The sequence below is a fragment of the Drosophila suzukii genome, chromosome 3 (genome assembly GCF_043229965.1).
Source record: "Drosophila suzukii chromosome 3, CBGP_Dsuzu_IsoJpt1.0, whole genome shotgun sequence".
Taxonomy (NCBI): domain Eukaryota; kingdom Metazoa; phylum Arthropoda; class Insecta; order Diptera; family Drosophilidae; genus Drosophila; species Drosophila suzukii.
This window is the reverse complement of record NC_092082.1, coordinates 92727457-92748838: the sequence shown is the minus strand read 5'-3', so window position 1 is coordinate 92748838 and position 21382 is coordinate 92727457. Positions and strand designations below refer to the sequence as shown.

The 21382-nt window shown below is 44.3% G+C and overlaps 2 protein-coding genes and 1 pseudogene across 6 annotated transcripts in view; 1 reads left to right on the top strand and 2 right to left on the bottom strand.

Moving 5' to 3' along the window:
- The window catches only part of RpL6 (ribosomal protein L6), a 127891-nt gene that overhangs the window by 47746 nt on the left and 58763 nt on the right, over positions 1-21382 (top strand). Inside the window, exon 1 of one of the 5 annotated variants that reach the window (XM_070996331.1) lies at positions 743-746. The exons of 2 other annotated variants lie outside the window; for them this stretch is intronic. Coding sequence is in view for 1 of the 3 variants with exons in the window: in XM_070996327.1 (XP_070852428.1) it covers positions 8258-8260 (3 nt within the window). In the remaining 2 variants the exon portion in view is untranslated. Of the gene's footprint in view, positions 1-742; positions 747-8256; positions 8261-16391; positions 16396-21382 lie in introns of those variants that run through there. 2 more of the 5 variants (XM_070996327.1, XM_017075817.4) reach the window with 2 other exon arrangements.
- The window catches only part of kek6 (kekkon 6), a 43918-nt gene continuing 28163 nt past the window's right edge, over positions 5628-21382 (bottom strand). Inside the window, exons 3-4 of the mRNA XM_036819354.3 lie at positions 9931-10281; positions 5628-9575 (exon numbers count right to left, since the gene is read on the bottom strand). Coding sequence (XP_036675249.3) covers positions 7117-9575; positions 9931-9982 — 2511 coding nt within the window. The 5' untranslated portion in view covers positions 9983-10281 and the 3' untranslated portion in view covers positions 5628-7116. The remainder of the gene's footprint in view (positions 9576-9930; positions 10282-21382) is intronic.
- Positions 11228-14393, bottom strand: LOC108010775 (uncharacterized; annotated as a pseudogene).

The window sequence follows — 21382 nt, the reverse complement described above, 5'->3', positions numbered from 1 at the left end:
ATAGCGACAATGTCGAGCTGCTGGCCACGTGTAAACATGCATCTCCATATATCAATAAATTGAGATTACTTACATAATTTGTATTCCAAAATCCAAAAAACTGTTAAAAAAGTTGCCTTGGCCCCTTTTTCATACGATTGCCCATGTGTCTGTGTGCGTGTGTGTGCAGTACACGAGTACATTGTGGAAAAAGTTTTTCTTTTTCGAGTGAGAGTGGCTGGGGAGTTTTCCTCGGGGAGCAATTCGGTTAATATTCCGAACATAAATTTGCAAAGGAACCACTTTAATCAATGGCCAGGTAGGGGCACCTGTGCAAGGGATAGGTGAGGGTGTGGGATATGGATATGGATAGGGCGTAGGGATCAAAGGCCGGGCCTCGCCCTTCACCTCTCCGCCGCCTCTCCGAGGTGCAATGTACCATTAAGCGGCGGTATTGATTTGCCTGAGAAGACCAGAACAATGGGCGTGTGGCTGCGATTTTTCCGGCTCATTCGCATCCGATTTGGCAGGCAGGTGGAGATGCAAGTATCTGCTTGGTTTCACCTGCGAAAGAGTTAGTTTCGGTAAGTTTATTGTGATTTATTTAAGAGAGGTCTATTAATCTTAACTTTACATTTAATTGCTCTTTAAATATGAATGGTAATAACTTTTTCTGTTATTTTCAAGTATTTTAACCCGGTACCCCTTCTTTTACTTAAGAATAGAAATACGTTTGCCATCGCCGGCGGCAGGCATAAATTCCGGTGCACTCCGGCTAGCCATGGGGGTCTGGATCCGGGACTCCAGTCCGGACATTGTTTGTTTTTCTGGCGGAAGAGAAGATGGAAATATAAATGGAACGGTGGCATCATGGGGTCCGTGAAACTGCAGATGCGTGCCATTCATAACCCATATTCAATTTCGTTTCGTTCTGCAGCTCCAGCGCCGCAGGCGGCAGTTCTGGGATTCCAGAAACCAGGACGAGTGCATCCTCATGGCCACCGGCTTAGCCAACTTGCATAATCACTGCCATGGACTTTGAATTTATAGAAAGCTTTGCGGGCACCTGAGTCACGAGCCCATGGCCCTCAACCCCACCTCGACGCCCACTTGAAAGCCCCTCCCACTTCCACGCCCACTTGATCGCCCCTTCCCAATCTACTGACCAATTATTGAGCCGTTGCCAAATGCAAGGCATAAAATGAGCGCACATATTGCCGGGACGAGCTGCGTGGGGAATCGGATTGCAAGGAGCCGGAACGGAAAGTAAAGGAAAGGTGCGGAGGGAGGAGGAGGGTCGGAGTTGGCATTAGTTTTAGAGGAGGACCAGGAGGAGGTGCTTGTGGCAGCGGCGCAGAAACAAGAGCAATAACTGTTTGGCAAACAGATTTATTTTTGTTCCTAAGTTCGCAGGAGCGGAGTCTTTATTGAGGGGTGGCAATGTTAGGAACTAATGTGTTTTCAATTGAGCCTAGCAACTATAGTCATATATATTTTGATCCAAAAGTTATACAAATATGCTTATATTGCAAGGATTTCATAAAATAACTGTTATTATAATTTCTGTTACAAGTTTTACTTATATACGTGCCTAAAAGTATGCAGCAATATATTTTTTTAACGAAAATTCGTGCCTTTTCCATTAAACAATTTAAGACACCTTTAAAATTGACTTAAAAACCCAACGATAACTCCTGTATCAATCGCTTTCTTTGGTAAACCCTTTGTCTGCAAAATCGCCCAGCTTGACGCACCAACTGTGGTTGCTATCCAGCTCTCTCCCCGAGCAATCTAATTCCTAAACGTTCACAGATTCATACGAGCCAAACTCAATTATCCATTTAGAGACAGGACAAACAAGGACCGCTCCTGGCCTTCCCTTTGGGCCTTCGCCCACGGCCCGCACAAATATTGGTTTCCAACTTTCATTGCCACTGCGGTGTGGCGTCTGCGGAGCCTGGTCAAAAGCAGAAAAGGCCTCCTGCCTCCCGGCTGTTGGCTACTAGCTCCTGGCTGCTGGCTCCTGCTGATGCTACATTAAGTGCATGTTTTGACTGCGCCGCATCCTCGCAGCCCGACTCGATTCTGACCACAGACAGCCAGGCCCACACACCCAGCCCACCACCCAAAAGGGCGGGAAATGTGGGCGACGTGGGCCGCGTGGGTGCAGTGCATCATTTTTGCATTAGAAAAGTGCAGGGCCATGAAAACTGTAAATAACCTGGAACACATAAGACTGAGGGTCGGGCCAAAATCCCAATGGCTGCGCTGCTGGGCCAGCCGCAAATTATGCTTGTCAAAAATGAATGTTGCATACGTAACGTAAGGCAAGGAGAGTTGCACTGCGAAAGCATTTGGGCTTACTTATATTAAGATGTAATTCAAGATAATTGAGGTAACTAAAAAAAGGTTAAAGGTGTTATATCTATCGAGGATTTCACAGAAATCACTTATTAAAGTGCCTAAAAGTATGCAGTGAATAAAAGTAAGTGGAACTTCGTAATAAGTTCTTAAGACTTTCAGGTTACAAATATTTTGTTGCCTACTTTTAGGCCCCTCCAAACGTTTACTACAAATTCTTAAGTCGCATGGTATTTCTTTATCAACAAAGTTAATTGTTGCCTTAACAGGTGACCTTCCGGAAATATTTTCTCCCTGTGCATCTAACGAGTGGGTGGGCTGCCTGCCAGGAAAGCCACAAAGTGCGACTGAGAGGGGCTCGGGAGGTGGGTGGTTGGAGGCGGGTGAAAGCGAGGTCGCTGCTAGAAATCGCAGCAGTTTGCGGTTGTCGTCATCGGCGTACGTGCTCGATGCGTGGCAATCGGATTCCCCCGAGGGTCCGCACATGGCCCACGTATCCGTATTCGCATGCGGAATACGGACTAAGGACTGCGGACTGCAGACTACAGCCAAACCAAACCAAACCAAAGCCGAAGTCGGTGCCAACGGGCTCTCGATTCGAGGCCCGCTCCTTGGTCTCGGCCTGACTCTGGGACTTGGTGGTTTCTGGCCAAAAACGGATGTGCTGCCACCGATGGAGCTCTGTTCGGCTGGAGATGACGCTGACGTGGCTGCTGACGCAGATGCAAGGGTAAATTTTGACTAAATGGGCTGCGAGTGCATTAAGACGAAAATGTTATTATAGCCAGGCACTGAGAAAAATTCTTTGTAAGTTGTGTGTTGGTACTTTCAATATTTTATCATTTTAGGTGTCCAGAACTTTTCTTATACTTATCGTTGAGAGCGACAGCAGTGTAGCAATATTGTTAAAGTTTTTAATTTCCATAACAATTCAATGTCAGGTTCTTTAAAAAGTACATGTGTCAATTCCTTTTTACGCATTTTAAATGTTAATTTTCATGCGTCAGCTCACATTTAATTTTCCAGTTGAATGGTTTAGGACATAAACAGCCCTATTTTCCCTCAGTGCACTTCCTTCGCAGTCATTATTGAAGCATTTGTAAGGTGGCTGTGGCACTGGGAAGCGGAGATTAGGCGCGGAAATGCTCCGAATGTTCGTTTGGTTATCGCCAGCAAACATTTCAAAATGGCTATGGCAAAAGTCGGAAATTTGATATGCCAAAAACCGTTTACGATCAACAAGTGATAGGAGCGGGGGCCCATGGCAAATTATGCAGATTGGCTGGAAGGGGAAAAAAAAGGGGGTGGGGAGGTGGGGATACAGGGGAAGGACCTAGGATATTGAGGAAGTTGGCTGCAATGTTTGGCGAGAACTTTCCATCAAGTGCGCAGGAAGAGACATTGATTTGACTGCAGCGAAGTTTTCCATTATGGAAATGTCATCAAATCGATTTTCCTTTTTTGCGCCGTTTGTGTGTGTTTGTTTGGCCTTGTTTTTGTTCTTGTGCGGCTGTAATGACGGTATGCTAAATGGTAAATGGCATTGGCAAATGGGGATTGCAGCTGGGAAATGCAGCTTACATACGTGCACATCTATGTAGGTATATGAAAAGGCTTTGTTTTTGGTTTTATTAAATTTATTCATATTTCTCTTTGTGTTCTTTGTCTGTTACTCGTATTATTACTGTAATAATAATAATTATTATTATTCCATCTATGTTAATATAGTGTGTAATAAAGCTTGACAATCTATTAATGCTATTACAATGTATTCTCGGTTATATTGTTTGTTAAATGTTGGCTTTTTCCGGTCTGTCATGTCCGTGCATGTCCGTGCGTGTCCGCATCCGTGTGTCCCGTCGACTGTCGACTGTCGACAACTGTACCGTACTCGAGTCCTGTCGGGATGTTTTGTATTTATAAATGCGTATACGACGAGTATACAAGTGTGCTCGTTTGTGATGGATTCTGTGATTCTGTAATTCTGATTCTGTGAGGCTCGTAGGATTTGGCTAATTTCAGCTTTTGAATGGAATTCAAGTTAAAATGCAATATGCAATGCGTTTTTATGGTATTGTACAAAATTTGTTACTACTATTCATCATTCGAATTTAATTTATATTTTGGCAGCACTCTGCAGCGCTCATAAAAAGTTAATTTTACTGCTTTTTCGCTTTTTCGGCCCTTCAATGGCTGCCACATGCAGATGCAGATACCCGGATTCAGATACATTTCGCATCTAGGTATCTGGATCTGTGTGTGCCTTCCATTTGCATTCAAGCAGAGTAATTAAAATCATAGTTACGTTTCCATCTCCGCCCGGAAAAACGCGTTGCGTTGCGTGGCGTGGCGGTCGTGGGAAAATGGGATTGGGGAAATGGGAAACGTTGTTAAAAGCATAGTTTAAATTTCCTCTAGTCGGGGCTCTCATTATTCTCATTACCCATTACTCTATTTGCGTGTTTACACTTGTCTTTTGCTCTCGCTCTGTTGGCGGTTTCCATTTGGTTTTAATTAGTTAAAACGATTTAAAATGAATAAAATATTGGCTCTGTCTGCGCGAGTATGATGTAATTAAAATGGCCTATGTACAGGGTCCTCCCCTCCGATTCAGATTCTGTTTCAAATTCAGATCCCGTCCATTAGAGCGGACAAATAATGCTTTGATTGAATCATTCATTCTGCGCTGTCAAAAATGAGGTACGCAGGGAAAAAACGGGGGGATTCAGTTATTCAGTTCAAACTAGGATGCTCTGTTTGCCGTGTTTTGTGTGCGCCGTGCAAATTTGCTCTGGTTCAGTTCATAATACCAAAATACAAAAATCCCTTCGCTCGGCACTCGGCACACATTAAACAGCAACAGCGATAAAACAAATAAAAGGGGTAACTACGGGGTGAAGGGATAAAAATCTCATGGAAGTTGTGCAAATATTTGCCTGCATACTTTCCCATAATTATTATAGTAATTCATTGCATTCATGTGCTTAATTATTCCGCACACACACGCTCGCACACACATACATTCATCAGAGGGGGCGGTGAGTGGAGTGGGCGTGGTCATGTAAGTGGAATTTATCGTGTACTTATATTGACTTCTATAGCTTACTTTTACATTACCAAGCTCGAATTTGAAACTTTCTACAGACACAAAAAATCCATTTAATGCGGCCTCTGTTCTCGTGTGCTCTCTATATCTCCTCTATCCCCTCTAAATACATGGATCTCGATAAATGTTTACATATATATACTATATATAAGATATACACATCGATATAGCCTCGCTTGGGTCTTATTTGTTTTTGCATTTCTTTCTACATTCAGATTACACACAAGTACAAACATATGCAGATGTATATATAGCTATATATGTTACGTAAATGTTAATGTCGTACTTTATTTAGATTTAGTTTTTGGTCTACTTGCAGGATTTCGAGTGAGCAAAACGAGGAGGAACTAGGATAGTAGGACAGGAGTGGACTATATTTAAGATTGACTAAATCATAGGTACTAAGTGTTCAGCAAATCCTACGGTTACATAATCGAAACGGGCTCTAACAGGTCTAAACAATCGCATGAGGTTAACAGGTTTAAAAACAGACTTTGACTTTAAAAACATTTGGCACGACTCTGTGATATATGCGATACTTTCTCGGATAGTGAGCATAAAATTATTTTGATTTAAAAGTCCTTAAGCAATTAGGAATACATTTACATATGTACAAGAAAGGAACTATTTTACGGGGCTGAGGGGCTAGAAACTAGATAAAGTATTTATATATCCATTGCACATCGAAGATGGTTATATGGGCGTATATATGGGGCATAATAGATCCGGCTAACATTTTATATAGATGCATATCTAGAGATATAATTTTGGCTTCTCATCCCTCATCCTATACCATTTCTAACCCTATTCAGTGTCTGATCTCTAAAACGTTAATGGATACTCCCACGAAAACTCTAGCACCCCAGAAGCGTTATGTCTAAGACTGGATCCAATACATTTGCGATTAATCGTACTATACACCTTAAGAAGATCAGTTTTGGTCGCTATACCTTCTAGAATACACTCTAGAATCGACCTCTATAAAGGTATAGACTTCAAGTGGACTACTATCGAATGCTAGCTAGGATTGGGACAGTATGGAGATCTCTAATGGAGTATTAATTAGAAGTATATTCTTTAACGGTATCTAGTCTGAGAGTGCAATCCGAATGGAAAATAAATGTTATCTTTGATTTCCTCGCTGTTAACTCAACATTCTCAAATTCTCTGTGATTTGGATTGGGGTTTAACGACAGACATGTTTGGATTTTTCACTTCACAGACATTCAAAATTCCAGACGATTTTAATATCAAGAAAATCAAATATTAAATAACGATTTCGGCGAATTTTATGTTTAAAAAATGAATAAGATTATAATATAAACGAAAACAAAGTAAGTAAATAACAAATAATTGGTATTGAACAACAAATTAATATGTATATGTAATCAATATTTTTTAAGATCCGTCCGATAAAGCCCTTTTAAATGAAAATCCAAACAGTCCAGTACGAATTTCCTGTTGATTCTGTGTGAATTGCTCTTTGTTTTCAAGTTCTTCAGGATTCTGTGATACAGTCAATAGATTGTGTGGGTTTCTACATATACATATATTCATTTAGAGCACTCGCTTCTCAAACTGATATGAACAAAACGATTGCCAAAGATTTCCCAGGGGTTGTGGGGGACGACACGAATCTATTGACCTATTTACACCTGGGTACCGTAATACTAGAGCGACACGAACTCGCCAGGACCGCCGCCCTTGTCCTGGCCCTGAGTCGCCTCCTGCGGCTGGTGAAGATCCTGCGACTGCTCGGGAATTCCCGTGGGTTGACCATCCGCCTGGCCGAATAGTGTCTCGTTCTCGTACCGCTCTTCGTCGGGCAGGGAGAGGTTGGAGCCACAGAGTCCTCCGCTCGCCGTGATCCGTCGTCCCATGTTGTCGTACTTGGGGTAGGCGGAACTGTCCAGCGGCCTCATGGGCGTGACCTCGACGGGCGGCGTTTGGCAGGCGGAGGGCGGCTGCTGTGCATTGTTGATGCAGCTGGCACAGTTGCTGGGACTCGGGTGGTGGCACTGCACCACTGCTGTTACGGCGGGCGGAGGCGGCGGTGGCGGCAGCTCCATGGGATTGCTGTGGTACGCCGACTGGTGGGGGTCATAGCCACTGGCCTCCAGGTTGTAGGTCACAATCTCATCATGGGTGTATAGTCCGGATGGCTGGTGTTGCTGTTGGAGTTGCTGGTGCTGCTGCTGAAGTTGCTGTTGCTGCTGGAGCTGCTGCTGCTGCTGTTGATGTTGCTGCTGCTGCTGCTGTTGTTGCTGCAAGGAGGTGTCCTTCTTGAGAATACCCCTCCTGGCTGTATGTCTCGGCAGAGTGGCAAACTGACCCTCTGGCACGGCCACTGTGCCAGCACCACTTTCCTGCACGTCCTGCATCCTCTTGGGAATGTTCAGCAGATCCGGATACATGTTCAAGTCCGCACCATCCAGCATGTCTTGTGTGACAGATACCCGGATGAAGATATTGCCCCCGAAAGCGGGATTCGGGACTATGTTCGAGCAGAACTCTGGCGGCGGTGGAAAGACGCCCACGTTCAGCGGGAACTCCTCGGAGATCTGGGCGGGATGCGAGTGGGTGTGGCCAGCCATCGAGGTAGGCACACTCATCATGCCGCAGGTCGGATCCTTCACCTGCATCAGCTGCTGTCGCATTCCCGGACCTCCTTGTATCTGTTGCTGCTGAGGCTGTTGCTGCACCAACATACTCCCGTGGCGGTGACTGTCCACCGCATGGATCTCTATCTGGTTGAAACCCATTCCGGCCGAGTCCGCCTTGTTCATGCCAATGGAAGTGGGCTGGTTGTCGATGCCATAGCTGTCACCTCGGTCATTGGTGGTGGTGGTGACACTCGAGTCCAGCAGTTTCTTCTCCTGATCATTGAAGCTAACACTGGACTTCACGCCCGCCTTGTTGGCATGACGATGCTGGCGGGTGGTGCGTTTGCACAGACAGACCACAAACGAGATGGAGATCAGCAGGAAGACGGTGCCAAAGATGCCCATGATGAGGCCGAAGTACCAGAAGGTCTCGGGTGTTTTCTCCAGCACATGCTGAACGATCTCGCTGAGGTAGATGCTGATGTTTTGGGTCATACTGCCGATGGAATTCGAGCCCGTGCAGGCGTAGGTTCCTGCATCCAGGCTGGTCACGTTAAAGACGGTCAGGTTGCTCCACAGCTTGTCCGAGGAGATGCTCTCCGAGTCGAAGAGCACGTTGTCATTGTCCAGGATCTTTCCATTCAGCTCCCAGGCCACCTCCGGCAAGGGATCCCCATACACCAGGCAGCTGAAGGTGGTATTGCTTCCGATATCGATGTTCTGCACCTCTTCGTTGTTGAAGATCTCCACCCGCGGAGGGCAGCCAAAGAGGTCGTCGTCCACGCTGTCCCAAGAGCGATCCTTCTGGGCAGGCGGACCCTTGCACACCAGACTCACGGAACTCAGGCGGCTGTTGACATACCAGCCGCGGAACTTTCGCAGCTTGCAGTTGCACTGCCAGGGATTCTCCTCCAGGGAGAGCGTCTTCAAGTTGGCCATGTGCTGGAACACATACTCGCTGAGGCTCTCCAGCAGGTTGTTCTTCAGGTTGAGGAACTCCAGCAGATTGAGGTTGGCCAGGGACATGGGATCTATGTACGAGATCAGGCAGTCGTGCATGTCCAAGGTGCGCAGGTGGGGCAGAATGGGAAACTGATAGGCAGCCAGCCGCTTGAGGGGATTCCCATTCAGATAGAGTATCCTCAGGCGATCGTTTCCCATGAAGGTGTCCTTGTCGAGCATCTCCAGCTTGTTGTCCGACAGGTCGATCTCCACCAGGATCTTCAGATTGCGAAAGGACTCCTTGTGTATGTACTGCACCTCGGACTTCTTGAGGTAAATGCGCTGCAGATTGAGCAGCCCCAAAGTGGAGAACTCCTCCCGGTTGAGATACGGGATGTGGTTGTCGTTCAGCACCAGCACCTGGAGCTCCGTGCTCAGGGTGTTCGGAATGGTGGTCAGCTGCAGGGAGCTGCAGATGGCCGACTTCTTGCCGTTGGTCCACTTGCAGGTGCAGTTGGAGGCGCAGCTCAGGGACCAGTCATCCGCCAAAGTCCAGGCCACCAGGCACAGCAGAATCCAGCAGACTGAAATTGGTGGGAAAAGGAAATCTACTTTTAATAGAATCCTAACTGAATAGAAGGAGGGAACCGGTTTAAATTATTTTGGATATCTAAAAGCGAAAATTCTGGACACCAAAAACCAACTTTAGCTATATACTACCACAAAGTAAGCTTACTTTAAGAGAAGCTTAGTTAAGAATTAGAATTTAAAGGTCTTAAAGAGACTGAAATAGCAAAAAACCCCTAAAATAGTTGGAAAATGGAATTTAAATTAGGCTTAAAGAAAACATATATGTAACTTCTGTGGCATCGGTTCTTTTTTTTGGATTGACCATCTATCTCGGAGCGGGGCACCAGCTGCCTGGGAATGACAACTCACCTGGCAGAGCCCTCGGGGTCCTGCTCCTCCTGCTCTCCATGCTGCGGTGCATATGGCTTCGTGCGGAGCTCCTGCTGCCGATTTTCCACGACCCTGGCAATTGATGACCCTAAATGGCTTTGGCTGATTCGATTGCCATGTTTCACATCATGTTGCCGCCGCCAGCAAAAAGGTCTCCATTACTCCACATTACTCAGCACTTTGGCCACACTTCTTCGGCACTATTGATTTTGCCGCTTTTTGTCCTCCTCCTCCAGCTTGGCTGAGTTCTTTTCTTTTAATTTGCTTCGAGTGGAAAGTTGGTCCTTCTGGGGGCCGGTGCTACTGGTATCCTTTCAAGAATTCTTAAATCTGTAAAATGTAAAAGAGAATCCGGTATTAGCGTGAGCGGCCCAACAATGCCCATTGTAGTTGTGTAGTTCTAGTTGTTCCTGCAGCACCCACACTTGGCCCATTTGTAATCTCTGTTTACCGAGTTCGGCTTTGGCCTCTCCTCTGAATAGAGTGGGTGGTGGACTGCTGGACTGGTGGACTGGGCTCCAAGGGCGGTGCCAAGTGGCCGGGGTCTTAAAATCGCCTTTCAACAACATTTTGTAATTTGTTGTACGTCCAGATGGACGGCATAACAAAGCAGCAACCAAAACCCGCAGGGGCACAGGCTTAAACTCAGGACATTCCCCATTCCCCATTCCCAAACCCATACCCACACCCATACCCAGCTTCATCCTCATTCTCATTTTCATTGGCATCGGCATCGGCATTGGCATCGGCATCTTTACAAAATCAGCATCAATAGCCTGTCGAATGCTTTTTACTTTTGTGCTCCCCCCTCGGGTTTTTTGTTTGTACTTCTTTTGAATGAAAAGAAGCGGGACTGAGCTGGAAAAAGCCAACCAGGAGCGGTTTTAAGGTGGGAGGGCAAGTTCATTATTCACTGGCGGAAAAATAGTGGCATTGTAATTTGGATGTAAGATGGTAATTCAACAGGGATGAGCTGTGCATTCTATATTTATATATATGTTGGTATGAAAAGGGTAACAGAATATCGAAACTTGCCCATTCTCTGCCCCCACACGCACAGTAAGCAACAGCCATGAAAACTACTCATAGAAATGGGTGAATAAATACCCCACAATAACATCGTACGCACTTTGAAATTGTTAACCCCCTAAAACACTTGTGACACTTTAGCCAACTTTATTCTCTGTGTAATACTTCTTTCTGTAATACTTCTTTCTAGCATAAAAGTAATTTAGCTCAACGGAAAATGCCTAATTTCACACAATCTACACCGCTCTTACTGTTGCCAAAGTTGGGCCACACTCGCTTGCCCTAAGGTTTCCTGGATCCTTCCCTCGGTCTCCTGACCTCCCTGGATCCACAACACCACCCGCCACCAACCACCGCATAAGGATGAATCCGCTCCGCTGGCAAACTAAGAGATACAGACAGACAATGAAAACGTAAAAAGCTCAAAAGGTTCATTTGTCAATTTGCCATTTGAATTTGTATTTGAGAATTCACTTGGCCGCTTTTGCGCTTTGTCCTTATGGCACCCAACCACCCACCAGGTCCCCCCCCCCCAGTTCGGAAAGGACGACCCACAAAGCCAGGCCAAAACCTTGGCAGCCTCAATTTCTGCTCATCGCTCGTTGCTGGCAATGCGGATAATATTTCCTGTGTCAGTGCAGCAGCAGTTGGCAGTTGCAATTGCTGGCTTTTCCTCAGCCTCAGACCGCTTTTCCTCGCCCCCAGTATTTTCCACTTTCCTCCCAATCGTCGACAGTTTTATTTTTGCTGCTTTATGAGCACACAGATAGAAAAATGGTGTATCATTTTGAGTTCCCAACTGGGAATTGGGGGGATAAATAATGGAGTTCGATCGCCAGAAAATTATTACCGATCAAACCACTCTCAATGCAGTTGAGTAATCAACGTAGAGTTATATACTCCTGCGTTTTTAAGACTTTAAGGTAAGATATGAGGTTGAAGTTAGGTGATTTTACTATGGCAAAGGAAAGGTAAAAATTGCAACTATTGTACCAAATTGAATACGAAATAGTCGAACTCGACTCTACTTCGAAGCAAACCTACCTGGTTGATTTAAAAGCCCTCATTAAATCCGAAAGTAGTTCCCAAATGAATTTTTCCCAGTGAAAAGAAATGGGGATAAAGGCACTTAGAGGGCACTCCGGGCTGGAACCGCATCGGCACTCACAGGTTCGTTGATATTCATAAATGTGGCACAGTGGACCAAAAAAGCAAAGCTAATTTGATGGCCAATTGCCAAGAGGAGGCCAGCCAAAGCGCGCAACAATATTAAAAAAATATTATGGACGAAATGTTGCGAGGGGACCGACTGCAGCCGCAAGTCGTAAAGCAAATCAATTAACTGATGCCACACAGCCATGGAATCCGACATATGCCCGAGTATATAGGAGATGATGCCCCAGAAAGATATGGGTTCCCCGACATTCTGCATTTCGGGCTCTGCCAAAGGCAGCATATAACGATTCGGAGATCTCGGGCTGCTGGTATCAGGCTAATCTGCCGGAATGGCCAGTAATTGTTAACCTGTAAACGAAGGACTTGGCAATTGCCAATTTGATTTCGAATCCCATTCAAGATAATCTGCGGCAGTTTAGCTGCAAATTGATTTCGGGTTTCAAATCCAAACTGATGCAACAGTGCGTATGAGCAATTATATGGCAGTAAATTAAGTGGACTGGGAACTGGGAGAATGTTAGTCGAATCAAAATTGAAATCTAGTTAGCTTAATAGAGCAGTGTTAAACAGACACAACAATGCATTTAAATAAAAAATGTTCTCTGAAATGGAAATAATACAGAGCCAATAATGGAATTCATTTATCAGGCAAACATTGGCTAGTTGGTTAAAGAGTTAGTCTTAAAATTCCGTCAGGAAATGGAGCGACGGAAATTAATACTTTCTGCAAACATATTGGCGCACACACAAATTGTAATACACTGTTGACTGAAATGCAGTTATGCAAAATGGAAAGAATTGATTATTACAGAATCAAAAAAGCCCCACTGCCTCAGTGCACTCGAATTAATTATGTATGTTAAATATTATCCAATCCTGCTGGAATTTAAAATGCGCATTTGTGCCTTAATCTCTGGGAGACAATCCAACTATCTCTTACCTTACACTTTTGGTCGGCGAATAAATTGCCATTTTTACGTTGGTCATATACAATTCCATTTGACAATTGGAATTCAATTTCAATTTTTAGCTGGCCGAAAGTTAACTAAATGTCCGCCCCCGCAGCTCGACCACGCCTCGCTCATTTGTAAAACTTCATCAAATGTAATTGTCGGAAAACAGCAAAAAGTCCTTGTCCAGGACTAACAATTGGAGGCCATGCTCCGTGCTGCATTACCAAATTAAAAACAAAAACTAAACTAACTTTTCTGCTTTTTTCTTTCATTGCGATTTTTTGCCCAACTTTTCTTCTTTTGCCTTCATGGTGCGTAATCAGGGGCGTAGCGTTTAAGCGGAGGGGTCGTTTTGCCTGTTTTTTAAAATATGCAAATGCGACGGTGTTATCTGTTTGTTTATGTAACCAATCTGCGGCAGGTTTAGTATTTTTATGGAATCGCAATGTTTTGATAAGTGGCGTGTGACACATAAAGTGGTTCTAACATGTCAGCTGTCATTCAGACATTGGAAAATCTACCCTGAGATCTATATTGATTTTACAGTAACAATATTTAGAAACGAGACAAATAAATAAATATTTGGAGTTCCGAAAGATATTTAAGATTTACATAAACTGCATAACCAAGACGAATTTTTTTAGGAACATGATTTTAATATATATATTTTTATATTATGTACATCTTCAATTTGGTTCCTTAAAAAATAAAGTCGTTTTTCGGATTTTACATGCCTTTTTTCCTCCCCAAGAGACCCTTCGTTGGAATCCCCTTAACTCTAAGCCCCTGTGGGTATGCAAATGGTTTCTTTGCCGCCCGGCTGAGCACTTTCTCCTCCCCCAAAATAGCATCCACCCCTCCTGCCCCGCCCACCTGCCGCCCCTCCTGGCTTTCTCCAATTGTTTTGCTGTTGCATAAGCACGTGCGAATGTGCGTGCAAATGCAAATGGCGATAGAAAACTTTTTAAATTGAGCAAACATTAACAAAAAGGCAAATCCAGAAGTGGGTGGAACTTTTCCGGGCGGAGGGAAGAAAACTGGGGGGCGGACGGGGGCGTGGCACTTGCAAGGCGAACACAAATACAGAAAATAAAACAAAAACAAGAGCAGGTTGCTCTTATCGCCTGTCATCGGGTGGTGGCCTATTTGTTTTTCCTAGTTAAGACCAGGACCCGCCAATCTTTCAAGGACAGCCGCCAGGGCCACCAAAGTGTAAATTGCAAACTGGGATCCCCAAGGATCCAAAGTGGATCGGGGCGTCCGTCGTGCCGCAAATCCGCACATAATCGGAAAATGTCACAGAAAAACAGAGAGAAAAGAAGCAAAATTAATGGCACTCGAAGCGCCGCCAGGCCAAGATTAGATGCCGCTGACGTTGACCGTGTTGAGTTTTATTGCCGCCCGGAAATGGTTTTCATAAATACACAAAACTCCGCAAACAGCGAGGACGAAGGACGAAGGACCAAGATGGCAGCAGCAGACACTTATGGACGGGGCAATGCAATTATCTGGGGGCAGAGTGCAAGTGCAGCACATTGTACGTGCGAAAACGAGAAACAGGACATTCGCCTTAGCCAAGCAGCCCCGGGGCTGCCAGGGCGGGTTCCGGGGATCCTGGGGATCCTGGGGGGGCAGGAGATGTACGGCGGAGAAGGACATAAACATGTGCCTTGCTCCTGCGTCGACGGAGTGCCAGCAAATGCAATTGTTATTGTTTGCCGTGGCCTTCGCAACGCGGAGCATTGTAAATTTATCATGAGCTGTACTAGGATTACACAGAGAGAAATATGTACTAGGGAAAATGTTTAAATAAACTATTAAAGATATAAAATTAGGGTTGTTACCTTATGAAATTTATAAAAAATCTTTTTGATTGCATTCATTCCATTTTAATTCCTAGCATTTCTTAGATTTCTTTCCAGTCCCATCTTAATTTTCCCCAAGTGCACACGGATCTAGTGCTCCTGTCTCGCACTCTCAGTTATCTCGCCCATTATTGAACCCAAACAATAGATTGGCCCCGGGCGAATCAATAAAATCGGTCCGTAATCAGCCACCTGCAAGGCTTCCGTTGATGTGGGGCTCGGAGCCCCGTCTGAAGCCCATTGAATCGGAGATACCTGGCCTCCATTGTGAGGCCGCATAAATAATACCCGGCCAACAGGCTCGGCTGAAACTATTGTCTCTCGTAGCAGGCTTCTAATTTCGCTGGAACTTCAAATCAATTCGAACCTGCAATTGAAATGAGCCGTAATTGGCCCTCGCTCCAGCGTATCAGCATTCAGTATCGTCAGCAGGCCTCCAACATTAGCCATCCATTCATTATATTTTCATTTCGTTTTAGTTTCAAATCAACTCGAATGCAACAGTGCGTGCAAACAGTTATTTAACAGTAAGTCAACAATAACGAGTAGCCGCCCTGTTGGCTTCGTTGGAAATTTACCATTTACCATTTCTGTGTTAATAGGAAAGGCGGTATTGATTGAGTTGGCTTGCTGGCAGCTTATAAATAGCAATGTTATTGCGAGCCCTCGCCGGAGCTGGTCCTCTACTCGGTTTAATTGGAAAATTACCATTTTCTTTGTAATAAATGGCCACAAGTTGCCAGTGAAAGGAAGTGGATTTCTGTTGAAAATATACCTTATTTATGGAGATGCACTTTTCAGCTGAATTTTCCTTTGCCTATCGGCAACTAGAGATAGTTGGGTTTCCCATTTTAAAAAGAAAAATCCCATTTGATTGCTGTTCGACAGAATTAATTTACACCCACATAAGCAACATCGATTCATAATCCCGAATTCCCCACAGATATGCCCGTAATATGAGCCGTGTCAATTTGATTGATGGACTTAATTGATTGAGGCCCCACTTAAAACCATACTGCATACCGATGTATGCCCATTATTATTTGCCCCTTCGGCGAGAGGAGAGTATCTCAATTTCGGCCAGACCGCAGATCAACATTTCGCAAATGTCGTGTTGCTGGTGGCATTGTTGTTGCCACTGTTGTTTGGCTGTCAGAGCTTACAATTGTTTGCCATCCTTGTCATCGTCGTCCTGGTGGTTTTGCTGCAATTCCGTTTTGGGCAGCAGCTGTACCTATAACTCGAGTTGTTGCCGCTGGATGCTGGATGCTGGATACTGCGTGGTGTTGTTGCTGCCGCTGGATGCTGCATGTTGCTGCTGTTGCTGTTGCTGCTGCAGCTGCGCATGCCGGCCTGCTCTTGGCAGCTTTACAACTGCAAAACCATTCGAGTTGATGCCGCCCAGCCGAGTGAGAAGAGTGGAGCCTCGCCAGACATCATAGTCGTCAGTTGCTGCCCCATTGTTGCATTGTTGTTGCTGCCGCTGCAACTGGCGACGCCAGCGACATGACCTCAGCACACACAATTTTCGGGGGGCTAAGGGTATTCCCCGGATTTGTGTGCGTATGCCATGTCCTGTATACATACACTTGTATGAACACTCTGCGAGCCATCAGTATATTTGTGTAGAACCGCAATGGCACACACAAACGGGCCGAAAGATGCCGTCCAGGATGCCAGGATGCCAGGACGATGGTGATGATGATGGTGGTGACGAGCGGCGGCGGTGCTCATATTTCGCCCAGGACCACAATCACACAATCAGGAGCAGGAGCTGGAGCAGGAGCACGACCAACAGGAGCAGCGGGAATGGGACAATTACAATGCAAACAATGCGGAAGCGGCAAGGAGCAACTGCAGCGCCGGAAATGGGCTGAAGAAATTGGGAAGATGCAACGGCCAAAAGCACCAGTGCTGCCGGTATTCTTAATAAAATTTAGTTTCTAACAGGAAAGCAGTTGAATAAAACTCAAAACTAATTCATCATTAAAAAAATATTCTTCGTTGCAGATTTGTAAGGCCACCTATGTATATAATTTTGGAAACTTGTTAGAAAAATTCTTAACTATTAAATAAGTAAATGGAAACCACATTTGTTCTGGTCAAAAATATGAACTTCTTGAGCTTTTTAAGTTATAATTTGATGAAAACATAACCCATAGCTAAAAGACACATCTACTTGAACAGCTGTATATATCAGCTAACGATCTCCACTACCTTTGACCTGGATACAGAAAATTACATTTTTAATAACATTTTGGACTTGTTTTAAGGGTTTCGCTCAAATTTTTTTTTGCTAAAATGGTCCAAACAAAAGTTTTCTAGGTTTAAATTCTAACCGATTTCAAATTGTTTTACAAGTTTAACGAGGTATGACATTCCGTATTCGGACTACTATTTCTCTTGTTTTGGACAAAATAAGGGATTTCAAGGCAAAAAATAATGATTAGGACTGTTGACAACAAAACGCATTTTGATGCTAAAACATTTTGACAATATAAGTATTTGGTTGCAATAAAGAAAATATTTCTTTCTTCTTGCCACTTTACTCAAATTTTACCGCAAACACCACACATTTTCACAGTTTGTTTTCAAGGAAATATATCAAAACTAAAGTTTAAGGTAAAGTTAAACCGAAGGCAGGCAATCAATCACAGAAAGGCATATTGTGCGGGGCTTGCTTACGAATATTCATCAGGACTTAAAAAAAGGCTGATGTCCTGGCAGCACTGAGCCAGCAGGAAGAATAATCAAAAACGGGGCGGAGGTGGGCGGATCGGAGAAGGTGGGGCAACAAATGTTGTGTCCCGGCAGATAAGAAAGGACGAGGCCGGCGATCTATTACCACAGCTGCACAGCAGCCGCATCCTGCTGCGTCCATTGAGCGAAGTGTGTTAAGCAAACAAAATGCTCCTGTATCTGCTGCTGCTGCTGCTGGTGCTCCTGCTCCTGAATATCCTGCTCCTGCTCCTGCGACTGCAACAACAATGCCTTGAATAACCAAAAAGGATGTTGACTTGCCGTTTGCTAAAAGGAACTGCAGCTATTCCGTTCGCATATACTCATATATTCATTTACTTGGATGCCGCCAGATGCTGCCGTTCAGTGGGCTGGGAACGGGAATGTGGGTCCTGTGTGTCCTGGGTGTGCTGGCCACCCCGTAAATTAGTTGCACCCATCAGCGCAGCCCAGCCCAGCCTGCTCCCAACTATTTTGCTGGCAGCCCGTCTGAAACTCGGGCTCTCCGCAACCGCAGCCTCTGAATGCGGCCAAAGCAATGCGGAAGAATATTAAGCGGTTTTTAAGCGCCTGCATATTAAAAAGGATACAGAAAGGATACCCTGAGCCAGAGCCCGAGACAGAGACAGAGGCAGCAGGCGGACCAGTGATGTTAATTTGGCCTTTGCCAGAAAGGTCTGTGCTTAATGGCGGAACATGGCTAATTTAAAAGTGTATATTCCCCTATCTCTCTCGAATTTAATTGAAGCAATTGATTTTAAATAGGTCGCCCTTGCCATAGCCGCAATGGGCTTATACTTAAATTAATTATTCTTCAAGTTTTCGCTATTTTAAAAAAATTATATCCCTACAAATTGTCTTGAGAGTATTTTGTTTCTAAATAAAATGACATAAATATATTTTAAAGATTACTTTATCATAAGATAAAGTTGGGTAAAGGTACGGAAGAAACTCCTATTTCAAGTGTAAGTTTAACATTTCGTTATTTTTCTAATCCCTTCTTTAGATAGAAGGAGCATCTCTGGCGGATAAAAATCCGGAATGAAAACAACAGAGACTTCAGCGGAAGACATTCGGCGGCAGCATTTGGATTCCCTTGGCGGCTGGCCGTTAAGGTTCCTTGGATCATTTGGCGATTTGCAAATTACCAACAAAATGCTCTCGGACCGCCGGATGAGGAGGAAAAGTTGGGAGTTGGGCGTTGGGCGGCACGAATTGGACGGCGATTGTGTGAAAAGTTTTGCCCCGACATTTTTATTTAACTTTTATCTCTCTTTTTATCCGTTGGCCAACTGGTCTAATACGTCCATTGGGTGCTCGATTTGCCACTTGGACTTGGAACGGATCCCCATCCACTTGCGCTTGGACTCCACTTTGGTAACCGAACCCTTTTTCCATTCAATCAACCGTTACCTTTGTTCTCAGCATGTCCTTTCGGTTCATCTGTGTGCGTGTATGTTGTGTAATTAACTCACATTTGCCACGCCCACAATGGGCGACGTTGCCGGCTTTAATGAGTCACAAAACGGTTTTATGTGTCAAACGTTTGAAAATCCATTCGTCGATTGAGAGTGAAAATGAAAATGGAAGACATAGGAGCGGCCGGGGGGAAATCGGGCCAGGCGATGATGATACTCGATGATGACGGCGGCCAGGACCCCACAAAAGGTTCATTTAACAGCTAATTAAATGTTTAATCGGATATCTCTCTTATGGCGAATAAAAGGACATTTCTGCTCTCCGCACAAAAATCAAGCGCAGTAATCTATTGGCGACATCTGCCTTTCAATGGGATGGGCAAAACAAATGTATACAATACAATTCCGGGAAAGCGGCCCTTTGAAAGTGCTATAACAAATTAATTTGCTGCTTTAAAATTTGTAATTAAATGTCAATAGCAACTTGTTTACTCAAACTATTTGCCCACTTTACAAGTACTGCATCTATAGCTTTCAATTAATTATTATCTCCAATTTTGGTCATACAATTTAAAAACACCCATATAGTTTATTTTTACAAGAATAATAAACTTGATAAAGTATCGTTTTAGCATACCTATCAAGTTGAATCCACATATGCCAAATTAATTTCTGAATTTCGAAATAGAATGTTTCACTTGCCATCGGTGGGTTTCAGTTGCAAAACGGCGATAAATTCTAATAAACATCCGATTGAAATGCATCAAATGGCTTTGCCACACATTTATGGTTACCTTGCATCCATCTGTGATATATGCAAACCCCATTTACATTGCCCGACTTTGTAGTGCAGCAATCATAATCACCGCACCAGAAAACATTGGCCAGCCAGTCAGATATGCAACCCCGAGGGCCCTTTAATTACTCAATGTCCAATTTCAATGATTCCACTTCTTTTTGGCTTCTTTAAGCATCGACAACTTGTGTTAATTACTTGCCAGCAAAGTGCAAACCAACTAACCCAATTAGGATTGGAAAAGGCCAGACACTGACACACAGCGAGATTGAGTGGGGAAAATGGGAAAAGCGAGAAAGGCGGGCCAGAAAGCAATAAACATCAACTTTGAGCTTTGATGAAATCCGCGAAGAGGCCAACAAACTGGTGAAAGGTGAATGAGGATGAGGATGAGGACGATAGACCAGGAGCAGTAAGCAAATTACTGAAGCTGCAAAATGTCCTGGAGAGTGGACTTCTCTGGCTTCTTCATTTGGAATTCAGCTTTGTTACTGCAATCGCTGAATTTATTTTCGCCAGACGGGGATTTCAGCCTTATGAATTGCCAACTCCGAGTTCCAGTCCTGCCCACCTGCACCTCCACCTTCAAACGCACACATTTCCCTGGCCCCGTGATCTAACAATTAGACTCCGGGTTACATTCACAAATTTTGAATGGCCCCCGAAAGTTGGATAAGTTTCAACTCTGGGAGGACGAAAGGATTTGTAAGACGCTTGGAAATTAGCTTATAAATACGCAATCTCAGCCGGGCAGGACCGTCTTGATCTTGGTCCCTCGCAAAATCTGAAAATCTGAAAGGGAAACCCAGTTGATGGCGAAGGACATCGCAGCGACACTGACGCAGTTGCTGCATTTTTCATGGGCTGTGCAAAATAAATTAGTGAAAGCTGTAAATATGATGAACTGCTGCTGCTGTTGCTGCTGATGCTTCAGCTTCAGGATGGTCTGCCTGTCCCTTTCCGCTGCCCAATCCTTGCAAGTCATCCATGTCCTGGACCCAGTTTCGCTCGAGCGACAAACTTGCAAAAGTTTTGTTGGTCGCCAGCGGCGCGCATTTTCAACAGCTGAAGCTGCAGCTGAAAAGCTGGAGTGGAAGCTGCACCGTGAGAAAAGGCAAAAGAATGTAATATTTATATTTTAGGATTTACTTATTCAATCTTAAAATGATCATATTGGTGTGAGATCACTAGAAAACAGTACTTTTTACAGAGAAATGTATAGCTGACTTTGTATACTTTGACTTGAAAGTATTTTTGAATTTATTCCATATTTTCCATCTTATCATGATTATAATGCTGCGAGCTCACTATAAACCTTTGCTTTTTTGAGATATCTTTCAAAAATATGATTATGGTATTAGGAAATGCATTAAAGTTTGCCAAACTTTTAACCGATAGAATTAATAAATCTTTAAATTGAGTTCTTTAGTTAAATAAAATAAAATCGATCACCCA